Raw genomic sequence first — 13,425 nt, 5'->3', positions numbered from 1 at the left:
TTGAGACAATGTCTTGCTTTGTTGCCCAGGCTGGAGTTCAGTGACACAATCTTGGCACACTGCAACCTCTACCTCCTGGGTTCAAACTACTCTCTTGCCTCAGCCACCCCAGTAGCTGGGATCACAGGCGTGTGCCACCACACCCAGCTAATTTTTGTATTTTTAGTAGAGATGGGGTTTCACCATGTTGGCGAAACTGATCTTGAACTCCTGGCCTCAAGTGATCCTCCTTCCTTGGCCTCCCAAAGTGTGTTGTGATTATAGGTGTGAGCTGCCATGCCTGGCCTGCCATTCCTTTTAAAAAAAGTTAATATCTGGCCGGGTGCGGTGACTCACACCTATAATCCCAGCACTTTGGGAGGCCGAGGCGGGTGGATCATGAGGTCAAGAGATCAAGACCATCCTGGTCAACAAGGTGAAACCCCGTCTCTACTAAAAAAAAAATACAAAAATTAGCTGGGCATGGTGGTGCACGCCTGTAGCCCCAGCTACTTGGGAGGCTGAGGCCGGAGAATTGCTTGAACCCAGAAGGCGGAGGTTGCAGTGAGCCGAGATTGTGCCATTGCACTCCAGTCTGGGTAACAACAGCGAAACTCTGCCTCAAAATAAATAAATAAATAAATAAATAAATAAAGTTAATATCTCCCCCTTTCTACTCATTCACCTTATTTCTAGATCATTTCTATGTAGGTAAGCCAGTGGCCACTGACATGATACATTTGAATTAATTTTATAATAAATAGAATGAAATACTATATTATAGAAGTGATCTTCCCAAGGTATTTGCTTTTTCTTCTCTCTCTCTTTTTTTTTTTTAAGGCAGAGTTTCGCTCTTGTTGCCCAGACTGGGGTGCAATGGTGCAGTATTGGCTCACCGCAACTTCTGCCTCCTGGGTTCAAGCTATTCTCCTGCCTCGGCCTCCCAAGTAGCTGGGATTACAGGCGCATAACACCATGCCCAGCTAATTTTTTGTATTTTTTAGTAGAAATGGGGTTTCACCATGTTAGCTACAGCTGGTCCCAAACTCCTGACCTCAGGTGATCTGCCTGTCTCAGCCTCCCAAAGAACTGAGATTACAGGTGTGAGCCATCATGCCCAGCCATTTTTTTATATTTTTTAGTAGAGACGAGGTTTCACCATGTTGACCAGGTTGGTCTCGAACTCCTGACCTCAGGTGATTCACCCACCTCGGTCTCCCAAAGTGCTGGGATTACAGGAGTGAGCCACCGCACCCAACCTTTCTCTTCTCTTTAACATTCGATTCAAATCATGAGAAAATACATTATCTGAACTAATTTCAAATAGTCTCTCTGTGGTCATATTTAGAATTTAAATGTTTCTTGTTATGGGTGTCAAATAGGAAATCTTGTTCTCTATCCACCTACTCTATCCTTTTAACTGTTCATATAAGGAAACAAAACACATAGATGACATCTTTCTATTAGTACATGAACAATGCCTACAGTCTAAACAGATTAGCAGGAAGAAATAGGTTCTAGAAACTGGTAGGAAACAGTAGCTTCATGAAACCTGACATATTTCACTAGGTGTTAATGTATCTTTCTTTCATATTTATTTGGAAATTGAGTTTGTTCTTCTAATCAAAGTACTCATTTCTGAATGGGAAGTAAAAGAATTGTAAAGGGTCCTAGTTGCCTTTTAATTGAAAAGAAAGAAGCACATAGTAACTCAGTTTCTATGGAAAAGGGTCACACTTATCAAACAAAAAGTGGTTGACGACAGGCAAGTCTGTATTTCCTACCAGGAAACCGTGAGAACCCAATTTTAAGAAACCTTGTGAAAGCACAGACCTGATACTTACCATATATGCGCTTTCATGCGTAGAAGGTGGCAAGATTTTAAGAAAGGTAATCATTTTAATTGCTGGTAATATCTTTTTATGTTTTCTCTCTGGAGAAAAGCTATATTTATAATTTTAAAACACTGTATAAAAATTTAAGTCATAAATATTTAAATGATGGTATCAGGCTAACCTTAGATCATAAAGATCCAAGGATAATCTGGCAAATCTTAATAACTCCTAATTCCCTAGTGTGCTTCTTTAAAACAAAATTTTTAAAGTGCATCAACAGGCCTTTGTGAAGCCAAACAGATCCCAAGCCCACCTCTTCATGAACATTCAGGAAGACACTACACTAAAGATGTTTGTTTCTGATCACCAAGTAGAATTTCCCTCTTGGGAGTCTATTAGGTTGTTCTGAATTTGTAATTTCCTTGAAGCACTGTCACTTTTAATAGGTATGTGCCTTGCCAGAATATGCTCACTTCATTCTGACAGTGACAGAAAGCTCATTAATGAAGTAGTCTGACCAGTTTCTTTCTAAAAGTACGAAGAAAGGAAAAACTGCCTTTAAAAGGCTGCATATTATACATAATGTCGTTCACTAAATAATAAATTCAAAAATTGTCATTTTTGCTTTGATAGTTCTGAAAACCACTACTGATAAAGGAGCTTTACACATCTGCTTTGCCCTTTCATCTTCATTTACCTGTCAGGATGAATAGAAGAGAGCACAAAGACAAGGAGAATGACATCCAGGATCCCATCTGGAAAAGGGTAAGGTAAGCCATCATCACATACATCATGAACAAAGGCAAAACACTGGGCTGCTCTGTAGGACGAGTGTGACTGTCATGATAAAGGAACAGAAAGCAAAAAGAGTAGTTAGTAGACTTCCGGGATTTTTTTTTTTTTTAATAAAAAGGTCAAAATTTTAACCTTTTCTCCCAAAAGCCTTTCCTCTGTCAATCTGAACACTCTTTTCCAATTCAGTATTATTAGCTTATTTCAAGCTTCCCTAAAAATATTAAGGCTAGCCCTTGGCCTTGATAACAAGTATCTTTCACAATCCCTCTTTAACTTTAAAAGTGGAGGAGGGTAGGGTTTCTGAGTTAGTAGGTAGCATAGTTAGTGGCCTGCTCTGGGTTGCTGTTTCTGAACTTAAAGAAGTTCTGTTTGGACAACAATAATTCATGGGCAGGCATACATTCTGAATTTTGTAGGTCACTACCCTCTCTGGTCATTTCTTGTATGCTGTTGGCCTTTATAGTGATCTTTCTTCCTGAAATGAAGTCTCGCTCTGTAGCCCAAGCTGGAGTGCAGTGGCATGATCTCTGCTCACCGCTGCCTCCCAGGTTCAAGTGAGTCTCCTGCCTCAGCCTCCTGAGTAGCTGGGACTGCAGGAGTGTGCCATCACACCCAGCTAATTATTTATTTTTAGTAGAGACAGGGTTTCACCATGTTGGCCAGGCTGGTCTGGAACTCCTGACCTCAGGTGATCCGCCCACCTCGGCCTCCCAAAGTGTTGGGATTACAGGCATGAGATCTACACCGGGCCTCTAGTGATCTTAAAATCAAAACAACTTTTATTTTTCTAAGGTAATACCACAGGCATTAGTTGGTATGATTCCTGGGAGTAGCATACCTTTACAAGCTCCACAGCTCCAGAAGCAAAATCACAACAATAAAGAAAGGATTCTGGAGAGTTCCTATGAAGATGGAAGAAATATTTATTTGTTTTTTAAGAGACAGGGTCTTGCTCTGTTGCCTAGGTTGGAGTGTAGTAATGTGACCATAGCTACCTATAACCTTGGGCTCTAGTGACCTTCCTTCCTCAGCCTCCTGAGTAGCTAGGACTACAGATGTGCCCCCCCATGCCCAGCTAATTTAAAATTTTTCTGTAGAGATGGGGTCTCACTATGCTGCCCAGGTTGATCTTGAACTACTGTTCTCAAATGATCCTCCTGCCTCAGCCTCTCAAAACTGTTGGGATTATAAGTGTGGGTCACTGTGCTTGGCCAGAAGAAATATTTAAATCTGGAGTCCAGATATGCTCAAACTAGAGAAGAAAGGAAACTGTAGGTTTGACTTGTTAGTAAGTATTTCCACCCTCCCCACCTCGGCTTTGTTTTGAGAGAGTCTTGCTCTGTCACTCAGGCTGGAGTGCAGTGGCACAAACACGACTCACTGCAGCCTCAACCTCTGGGGCTCAAGTAATTCTCCCACTTCAATCTCCCAAGTAGCAGGAACTACAGATGCATGCCACTGTTCCTGGACAACAGGCAGTATGATTTTTAATTGGCTTCTTCTCAAGTTAAAAGTGTTCTCTTGGGTCTTTATTTGAAATGCAGTAATGATGGCTGGACCATAGTTACTTAAGGCAGCCAAATACTCTGAATTTTGTAGGCCCATACTCCTGCTGATGATGCTGTGTATGCTGGTATCAAATAATCCTTGCATCATGTTGCTTACTACCATGTCTGAATCACAGAAAGAGGTCAGCATGTCATAAAACTGTAAGGATGGTCCTGGGTCTCATAGGTTTTATAGTCTAGTTGGGGACATAATTGGTTTTATACAACTTCTACAGGGGTATGGAGAGGGCCAGCACCCTGAGTTATAAGTCTTAAAAGTTCTGAAGGAGGAGGATGACATTATTAATTGAGGAGAAGGGGAAATGGTTGAAGAGTTTAGAGGTGGGAGTTACATGCCCACCCCAGAAGTAGCACTAATCCTGAGACCCCAAACTGGTATATGGCAGGATATAAAGGTGGGCCTTGAAGCATATCACTAAGACTTCTAATCTGACTCAAGAGGTACTCCAAGCAAGGTGAACTTCTAAACTTCTAAATAAATAAAAATGGAATACAAGCCCAAATACGCATTTAGCAAAATCTGAACCAGGCTCTGGTTATATGGTTATATATATATATATATATATATTTTTTTTTTTTTTTTCTTTTTTTGGTCGGGGGGATGGCGTTTTGCTCTTCTTGCCCAGGCTCGAGTCCAATGGCACAATCTCAGCTCACTGCAGTCTCTGCCTCCTGGGTTCAAGCAATTCTCTCGCCTTAGCCTCCCAAGTAGCAGGGATTACAGGGCGCCCAGCTAATTTTGTATTTTTAGTAGAGATGGGGTTTCACCATGTTGGTCAGGCTGGTCTCAAACTCATGACCTCAGGTGATCCACCCACCTCAGACTCCCAAAGTGTTGGGATTATAGGCGTGAGCCACTGTGCTTGGCCTCAGATTATATTCTTAAAGGCAACTCATTGATGAATAACTATGCTCATCCATAATTCACTCATTCTGTGGCACTAGAGATTTGCATTCAATTTAAGATCTATCCAAATAAGTTAAAGTATGATGAAAAGGATTTGGTTATGAAAAGCTAACCAGTGCTGAACCAAAGTTACAACTTGTACTGCTTGGTCTTTTCTCATCCATCTCACATAAAAATAGCACTTTACTTCAGCATATTCTCCTGTTGTTTCCTATGAAATCCACGTAATTGTGACTTGTAATTTGCTGGGTGGTTTGAAATGTTCTCAGGAAACACTCAGATACCTATAGCACTATGCGGCTAATGGTTAAGGGCAAGGGCTTTGGAACCAGACTACCTAAGGTTTGATTCTCAGGTTTACTACTTAGTTATGTGACCTTGGGCTAGTTGCTTAATCTCTTCTTTAATTCAGTTCCCTCCTCTTTAAAAAACAGATAAACATGGCATCTAAGGTGGTTGTTTGAACTGAATGAATTCTTTTTTTTTTAAATTCTTCCTAACATATTCTATCACATGAATGGATTCTTATAGCTAAAGTTTCCAGAAAGGTGCCTGACTCAGAGTAAGCATTCAATAAATGTTAGTCATTATTATAATTGTTATTGCTATTATTATAACTATTATTATTATTATTTATTTATTTATTTATTTATTTATTTTTAGATGGAGTTTCACTGTTGTTACCCAGACTGGAGTGCAATGGCACGATCTCAGCTCACCGCAACCTCTGCCTTCTGGGTTCAAGCAATTCTCCTGCCTCACCCTCCCGAGTAGCTGGGATTACAGGCACGCGCCACCATGCCCAGCTACTTTTTGTATTTTTAGTAGAGACGGAGTTTCACCTTGTTGACCAGGATGGTCTCAATCTCTTGACCTCGTGATCCACCTGCCTCGGCCTCCAAAAAGTGCTGGGATTATAGGCGTGAGCCACGGCACCCGGTCTATCACTATTATTATTAAAAAAGATTGCTTTTGCCTTCCAGGAACTTAAAAACTAACACAGTCCTCTAAAAACAAACAATAACAACAAAACAAAACAAAACAAAACAAAAAGCTTCCATATAGCTCCAAATGCTCTTCTGGACACTGGTATGTCTAGCTCATTATAAAAGCTCTACAGTCTACCTTTGGGCAGTAGTTACCAAATACCCATAGATACAAAACAGTCTAGGAGCTAAAGGAAAGCATGTGCCATTTGCCATGTATCCTGCCAAGGTGGAAACATGACCTCCGAGATGGAATTCCCACAGTAAAAGCAGCCCAAGTTGATGTCTTGTGACCACCCAATGATTTTCAGAACCTTTCTGTAAAATCAGCTGACTACCTTGGACCTTCTCCCAGCAAACAGGTAAATATCACTACTACCACCACACCACCAAGCAGTCTCTTGGCAGGGGGTTTATGAATTAAATGATCCTTGGAGAACGATATGACCTCTCCATTTCAGAGGTCTAATTACAGTAAAATATTCTGAAAATGTAAAACATTAATCCTATACTCTCTAAAAGTAGTAAAACATAATTTCTTAAGCAGAAAAAAAGGCTAATCATCCCTTTGGAAGGCTAATCACTGGTTGCCTTTTAAAGACGAATTAATTATCTCAGGTTATTGAGATACAGTGATTTCCGAAACATGGGTATGAGGCAAAGAAAGATACAGCCAAGAAGAGTTAGGGAGTGAGGAACCAAGAGCTTGCAATTGTAAGTTGAAGGGAGAAGCAGAGAGGGGAAAAATACAACTAGCAAGTGGAGGAATCAGAGATATTAATCAGTCAGTTATATTGAGCTCTAACTGTGCTGTACTGTTAGGCAACCTGGGAAATCAGATTAGGATAAAATATGCTACCTTAAGGAATATAAAAAGTGATTGGAGGGACAAGGAAGGCATAAAGAAATGACATGCTAAATAATATCTTGAGATCTGTCATAAAGTAACACACAATCAACTGCCAATGTAGTATATTTATGTGTATCATAAGCTTAGAGATCACTGGGGTAAAGAAATATGGTTATGTGGCATAAGGAAATTGGAAATTTCAGCCCAAAAATTAGAAAAACAAAACTGATAAATACACAAAGAGAAAGGGCATCCAAAACTATACATTTACCAGCATCACCCACGCTTGGCCACATTAGCTGGTTATTAAATGATAATAGGGAAACACTCACTATTCATTATGTTAGGTTTATAATAATATAAAGAGTATACTGAATTTTGGGAGATACATCCTGAATAATCCAAGATAAAGCGTCATGATGTTGGCATTATATTGGTAATTGTTGAACTGAGGTGGTGGGCATATGGACATTCATTGTATTCTTTGCTTTTCTGAATGCCTTATTTATTTATTTTTATTTTTTTGCTGGGCATGGTGGCTCACGTCTGTAATCCCAGCAGTTTGGGAGGCTAAGGCGGGCAGATCACAAGGTCAGGCATTTGAGACCAGCCTGGCTAACATAGTGAAACCCTGTCTCTACTAAAAATACAAAAAGAAAAAAGAAAAAAATTAGCCAGGAGTGGTGGCAGATGCCTGTAATATCAAAAAAAAAAATTTTTTTTGAGAGAGAGTCTCTTGCTTTGTCTCCCAGGCTGGAGTGCAGTGGTGTGATCTCAGCTCACTGAAACCTCCACCTCCTGGGTTCAAGTGATTCTCCTGCCTCAGCCTCCTGAGTTGCTGGGATTACAAAAGTGTGTACCACCACATCCAGCTACTACTTTTTGCATTTTTAGTAGAGACAGAGTTTCACCATGTTGGCCAGGCTGGTATCAAACTCCTGACCTCAAGTGATCTGCCTTCCTCGTCCTCCCAAAGGGATTACAGGCATGAGCCACTGCACCAGGCTCTGGATGCTTTTAAATTTTCATAATTAAAAGTTTAGAATATCACATCATTTAAAAATATGCATAAAAACTGAAAGGAATTAAAACAAAAATTTTGTCGGTGGCTATGTTAGGATGATGGGGATGATGACTGATTCCCTTCCTCCCCTTTTCTTTTAATAGAAATGTTCTTCAATGTGCTAATGCTGGTTTTATAGTGGAAAAATAATGTGAATGCTATTGTGTAAACTTAAAAAAGAACAGAGCTTGGCAGATTGGCCATAGATAAAAGGTGTTTGAAGAATTTTGTGTCTTCATCATGGAAACAGTAAAAGGCAGAGGTGAAATGGTGAACAGGAAGGGCGAGCCTGGAGCACATCTCTTGCTATAACTGACCTCTGCTTTTTTGATTAGTAGGATTAGTTGCTGCTACCTCCAAACAATTTTAAGCCTAGACACAATGATTTGGCATGCAAACATCTTACACAGGGTGCTGCTTCAGAGGGATGATGAAATGAAGGTTAAGTCGTAAGCTTTAAATTCAACTCTCTATGTGTAAAATGACATCTAAGTATCCAAGAGGAGTAAACAATCTCTGAAGCTTAGCAGTCCACAGCTCAGTGGAAGGATGAAATCGCTTCCTCTTTGTTTTTTTTTTTTTTGGAGATGGAGTTTCATACTTGTTGCCCAGACTGGAGTGCAACGGTGCAATCCCGGCTCACTGCAACCTCCACCTCCCATATTCAAGCAATTCTCCTGCCTCAGCCTCCCAAGTAGCTGGGATTATGGAGATGCACCACCATGCTCAGCTAATTTTGTATTTTTATTAGAGGTGGGGTTTCACCATGTTGGTCACTCTGGTCTCGAACTCCTGACCTCTGGTGATCCATCTGCCTCAGCCTCCCTGAGTGCTGGGATTACAGGCGTGAGCCACTGTGCCTGGTTCGCTTCTTCTTTTTTTTTATCCTCTCACCCATATATACACAAGCTTAAAGAATTACTTCAAAAGGCCGGGTGCAGTGGCTCACACCTGTAATCCCAGCACTTTGGGAGGCTGAGGTGGGTGAATCACCTGAGGTTGGGAGTTTGAGACCAGCCTGACTAACATGGAGAAACCCTGTCTCTACTAAAAATACAAAATTAGCCAGGCATGGTGGCGTATGCATGTAATCCCAGCTACTGGGGAGGCTGAGGCAGCAGAATCGCTTGAATCCGGGACGCAGAGGTTGCGGTGAATTGAGATCGCGCCATTGCACTCTAGCCTAGGCAACAAGAGCGAAACATCATCTCAAGAAAAAAAAAATTACTTCAAAACAATGGTGGACAACCCATGGCTATGAAACGCTATTTTCGGAGTAATTCCCAGTTCACATGAAAGTAGACAGTTGGTTAAGACATTTCTTTTGAAAACAGCTTGAGCCATTGTTCGTGTAGGAATTAGAAACACTACTGGCATACACATAACAGTATTTTCCCAGAATTTCTCAACATTCCATAAATATGTAAAATTTTAAAGGAAAAAAACTCAAAAAACTCACTGCAAAGTGTTCAAAATTGGGAAAACACTATTTCCAGCTCCACAACCAACCTAAAATCAAAAGAACAAGCAAATATCAAAAAAGCAAGGTTAAATTTTTGTCACTGATGTCAAATTTTCTATTAAAAAAAATGATTAGAAACTTATTGGATCTCTGGGTACAGCAGAGTTTTCTAAACACAGCAATGAAATAAATTACAGGAATAACACTAAGAAATCGGACTATGGAAACATTTAAAATTTTTACACACCAAAACCAAAAATAAACCAAATTGAAAAATAACAACACACTGTGAAAAAACCTGCAATAAATATGATAAAAGGCAGGACTCATTAGAAAAAAAAAAAAAACAGATAAGCAGAGAAAATAAATGGACAGAACACAAAAGAAGTACAAAATATTCTAAACATTTGAAGAAGTATGTGACCTACTTAGTAATCAAAGAAATACATATTAAAACAAGGTACAATTTTTGTCTAACAAAGTAGAAAACATTAAGAACATTTTAATCAATAAGGGTGTGATAAAACAGACATATACCATCATGGAATAGTATTAGTACAACTTCTTGGAAAGCAACTGGGCAATATGTTTTAAGAGTATTAAAAATCTTCATAAATTATGAAGTAGAAAATCTAACCTAAAACAATAAAAGAAAATGCAGCTAAAGTCTATACGCAAAGACGTTTGGTTCAGAAAATCTGAAAACAATTAAAATGTCCAGTACTGTGAAAATAGATAAGTAAAACTATAGTACTCCACAGATTTGTAGCCATCAAAGTATGTATAGAGAATTTTTAAAGACAGTGAAAACTGCTTATGATACCATGTTAAATAGAAACAAACAAAACCCAAAATACATGGACAGTATATAAACAAAAGAAGAAAAAGGTCAGTTGGGCGTGGTGGCTCATGCCTGTAATCCCAGCACTTTAGGAGTCTGAGGTGGGCAGATCACCTGAGGCCAGTTCAAAACCAGCCTGGCCAACACGGCGAAACCCTGTCTCAACTAAAAATACAAAAAAATTAGCTGGGTGTGGTGGCAGGAGCCTGTTATCCCAGCTACTCTGGAGGTTGAGGCAAACTGCTTAAACCCGGGAGGCAGAAATTGCAGTGAGCCAAGATGGCACCATTGCACTCTAGACTGGGCAACAAGAACAAAACTGCGTCTCAATAAAAAAAAGAAGAAGAAGAAAAAGGAGGTCAGTAAAATGTTAATAGTGGTTAAATCCTTTGTTTGTAGGATTGTTGATAATTTATCTCCTCATTAGCAAATTCTCTCTCTTTCTAATCAATATATATGCCTTTATAATCAGAAAGAGTTTAGTTTTAAAAATAAAAGACCAAAGTCTACATCAGATTATCGCAAATTATATATCTCACTTATTTCCATTTCACCTAAAAAGGAGTAATAACAAACAGTAAAAATTAAGACCAAAACTTAATTGGTACTTAAAACGGCCCTCAGATTAAAATGAAAACAGACAATTTTTTTAAAAAAAGCAATAAAACCAAATTTAAACCACAAGCTTAAAACTTGACTAATTAAAGACATGATTCCCTTAAATATTATTTATGCATAAAAGTATACTGAATGCTTATTTAGATTTGATAGTTTTCCACCAAAAAATCTGTATTATTAATAAAATAATACAGAATACACATTTTCATATTATTTGTCACCTCCCATTTTTGTCCCTTGAACACAGTACCTCTAGTATCCTGAAACTGGCATTGCTACCAGGAAACAATTCAGTCTTCATAGGTCCTTTTTTGTGTTTTTCAGAGTCTAGGTTGGAAAAATCAGATTCTGTTTTGCTTTGACCTTCTGAAGAGCCAGAACTTTTCACATAATGACTTTTTTCTTCAGGCACATTAGGACAGTACATTCTTGAGAAACAATTTGTAGCACTATTTTTTACATGATCCCATGACGATTCTCTTGCCTTCTCTTCAGTTTTTTGATCAAATGAAAGAATTTCAGGAAATTCCCTCAACAGCCAATTACGATCCTTGAAAAACTTATTCTTATGAATCTTGTAAAATATGTTCCAGTATTTACTAGCTTCTCTCTCAAACTTAACTAAAATAAAGAAGAAAAAAGATTTTACTATGAATTATATTTACCATTAGCTACTATCTTGATAATTAAATATTGTTAAACATATATACATTATCATTTATAACAATTATAGTTACTAGTGAATAATATTATAATATCTTAATCTATCTGATAAAAGGTTAAAAATACAGAGTTTTAATTCTCTCAAAATGTGTCAGTGGGTGCGATATTTAGTCCAACCCATGTAAATCTGCTTCTATCTTAACAGTTGAGCCAATAAATTTTTGTGAGGAATATAATCATTGCAAACAATTTCTAATAGTCTAATTTTGTTATCTTAACAATCACATTGTTACCAATAACCTGTGTGGTTTTTTTATTATCTTAAAGAAAGGATGAGGGCTGGGCGCAGTGACTCAAACCTGTAATCCTAGCACTTTGAGAGGATGAGGTGGGCGGATCACTTGAGGTCAGGAGTTCAAGACCAGCCTGGTCAACATGTTGAAACCCCGTCTCTACTAAAAACACAAAAATTAGATGTGTGTGGTGGTGGACACCTGTAATCGCAGCTACTCAGGAGGCTGAGGCAGGAGAATTGCTTGAACTCGGGAAGAGGAAGTTGCAGTGAGCAGAGACTGTGCCATTGCACTCCAGCCTGGGTGACAGAGCAAGACTCCGTCTCAAAAAAAAAAAGTAAAAAAAAAGGAAGAGCCTGGTGCAGTAGCTCATGCCCTGTAGTTCTCAGGAGGCTAGGGCAGGACTGCTTGAGCCTAGGAGTCTGAGGTTGCAATGAGCAATGATTGTGCTACTCTCCAGCCTGGGCAACAGAGTGAGACCCTGTCTCAAAAATAAATAAATAAAAATAAAAAAGAAAGGACACCTCATTTTTAATGTATTTACAAATACAATTTCAGCATAACAAATGTGCAAATTGGTGATCAGACAGGAAATTTCAAAATTACAGACAACATAATTTAAGAGCTAAAAGGGTCCATTGGAATAATTTACTCCAACCCCCCATTTTGCATTTGAAGAAAGGACTTGTTCCAAGTCCTAGAGCCCTATCACAGTGAAATGGTGGCCATGTCTCCTGACTCTTGGAGTCTGAAGGCCATCCCATAACTCCATTCTTCCCCCAACCTCCAAGGCATCTCTTCTTACAGACATTTCCCAAAATGAAGCCTTAAAGAAAATTCCTGATGCCCTTAAAGCATTTTATGATGCCATCCTAGAGTCAGTGTTAGGTCAACAGTCTCAGAGCTTCAGGTAATTTTTAGCTTTCTGCCTCTTCCTATTTGCACCTTAAATTAATAAAGCAATTCACTCTCTCCCTCATTTAATCAATAAACATTCCTTTTTTTTTTTTTTTTTTTTGCATTTTCAGTAGAGACAGGGTTTCACTATGTGGGCCAAGTTGGTCTCGAACTCCTGACCTCAAGTCATCTGTGTGCCTCGGCCTCCTAATATTGGGATTATAGTTGTGAGCCGCTGTGCCTAGCACATTCCTTCCCCCCTCCATTTCTTTTCCGTATTCTCTGGTTGCTACAGGAAAGAATTTCTTGAGTGCTATTATGTAATAGGCTTAATCCACACATTAGAATTACTTTAACCTGCTGTAGACGCATGCCATTTTTAAAGTGCTTTCAAAGAATGCAAACGCGTTCTTTCTAGGAATACAGAATAATTTCCAAGATTTGCTGTTAGGTGAAAAAGCAAGGAATATAACAGTGTCTATATTCTGTAACCACTCATTAAAATAAGAAAATACATGTGTATAGTTACATAGAAACATTCATTTACACACACACACACTCTCTCTCTCTCTCTCTCTCTCTCTGTCTCTCTTACTTGTAGAATGTATAAAATGTATGAAATAATTCTGGAAGAATAATTACATAATCAGTAATACTGGTTGCCTCTA

The 13,425-nt window shown here is 38.9% G+C and overlaps 1 protein-coding gene across 11 annotated transcripts in view; it reads right to left on the bottom strand.

The window, feature by feature from the left end:
- METTL8 (methyltransferase 8, tRNA N3-cytidine) overlaps nucleotides 1-13,425 on the bottom strand; it is a 134,777-nt gene that overhangs the window by 29,602 nt on the left and 91,750 nt on the right. For 9 of the 11 annotated variants that reach the window (XR_008482132.2, XR_013518882.1, XR_013518883.1 and 6 more), the window contains 4 exons: nucleotides 11,155-11,525; nucleotides 9,443-9,492; nucleotides 3,448-3,511; nucleotides 2,512-2,651 (listed from right to left, as the gene is read on the bottom strand). Coding sequence is in view for 8 of the 11 variants with exons in the window: in XM_002749359.6 (XP_002749405.2) it covers nucleotides 2,512-2,651; nucleotides 3,448-3,511; nucleotides 9,443-9,492; nucleotides 11,155-11,525 (625 nt within the window). In the remaining 3 variants the exon portion in view is untranslated. The remainder of the gene's footprint in view (nucleotides 1-2,511; nucleotides 2,652-3,447; nucleotides 3,512-9,442; nucleotides 9,493-11,154; nucleotides 11,526-13,425) is intronic. The other 2 variants (XM_035304557.3, XM_078327411.1) reach the window with 1 other exon arrangement.

Source organism: Callithrix jacchus, chromosome 6, assembly GCF_049354715.1.
Source record: "Callithrix jacchus isolate 240 chromosome 6, calJac240_pri, whole genome shotgun sequence".
In the NCBI taxonomy this organism is placed as follows: domain Eukaryota; kingdom Metazoa; phylum Chordata; class Mammalia; order Primates; family Cebidae; genus Callithrix; species Callithrix jacchus.
This window is presented reverse-complemented; position numbering and strand designations above follow the sequence as displayed.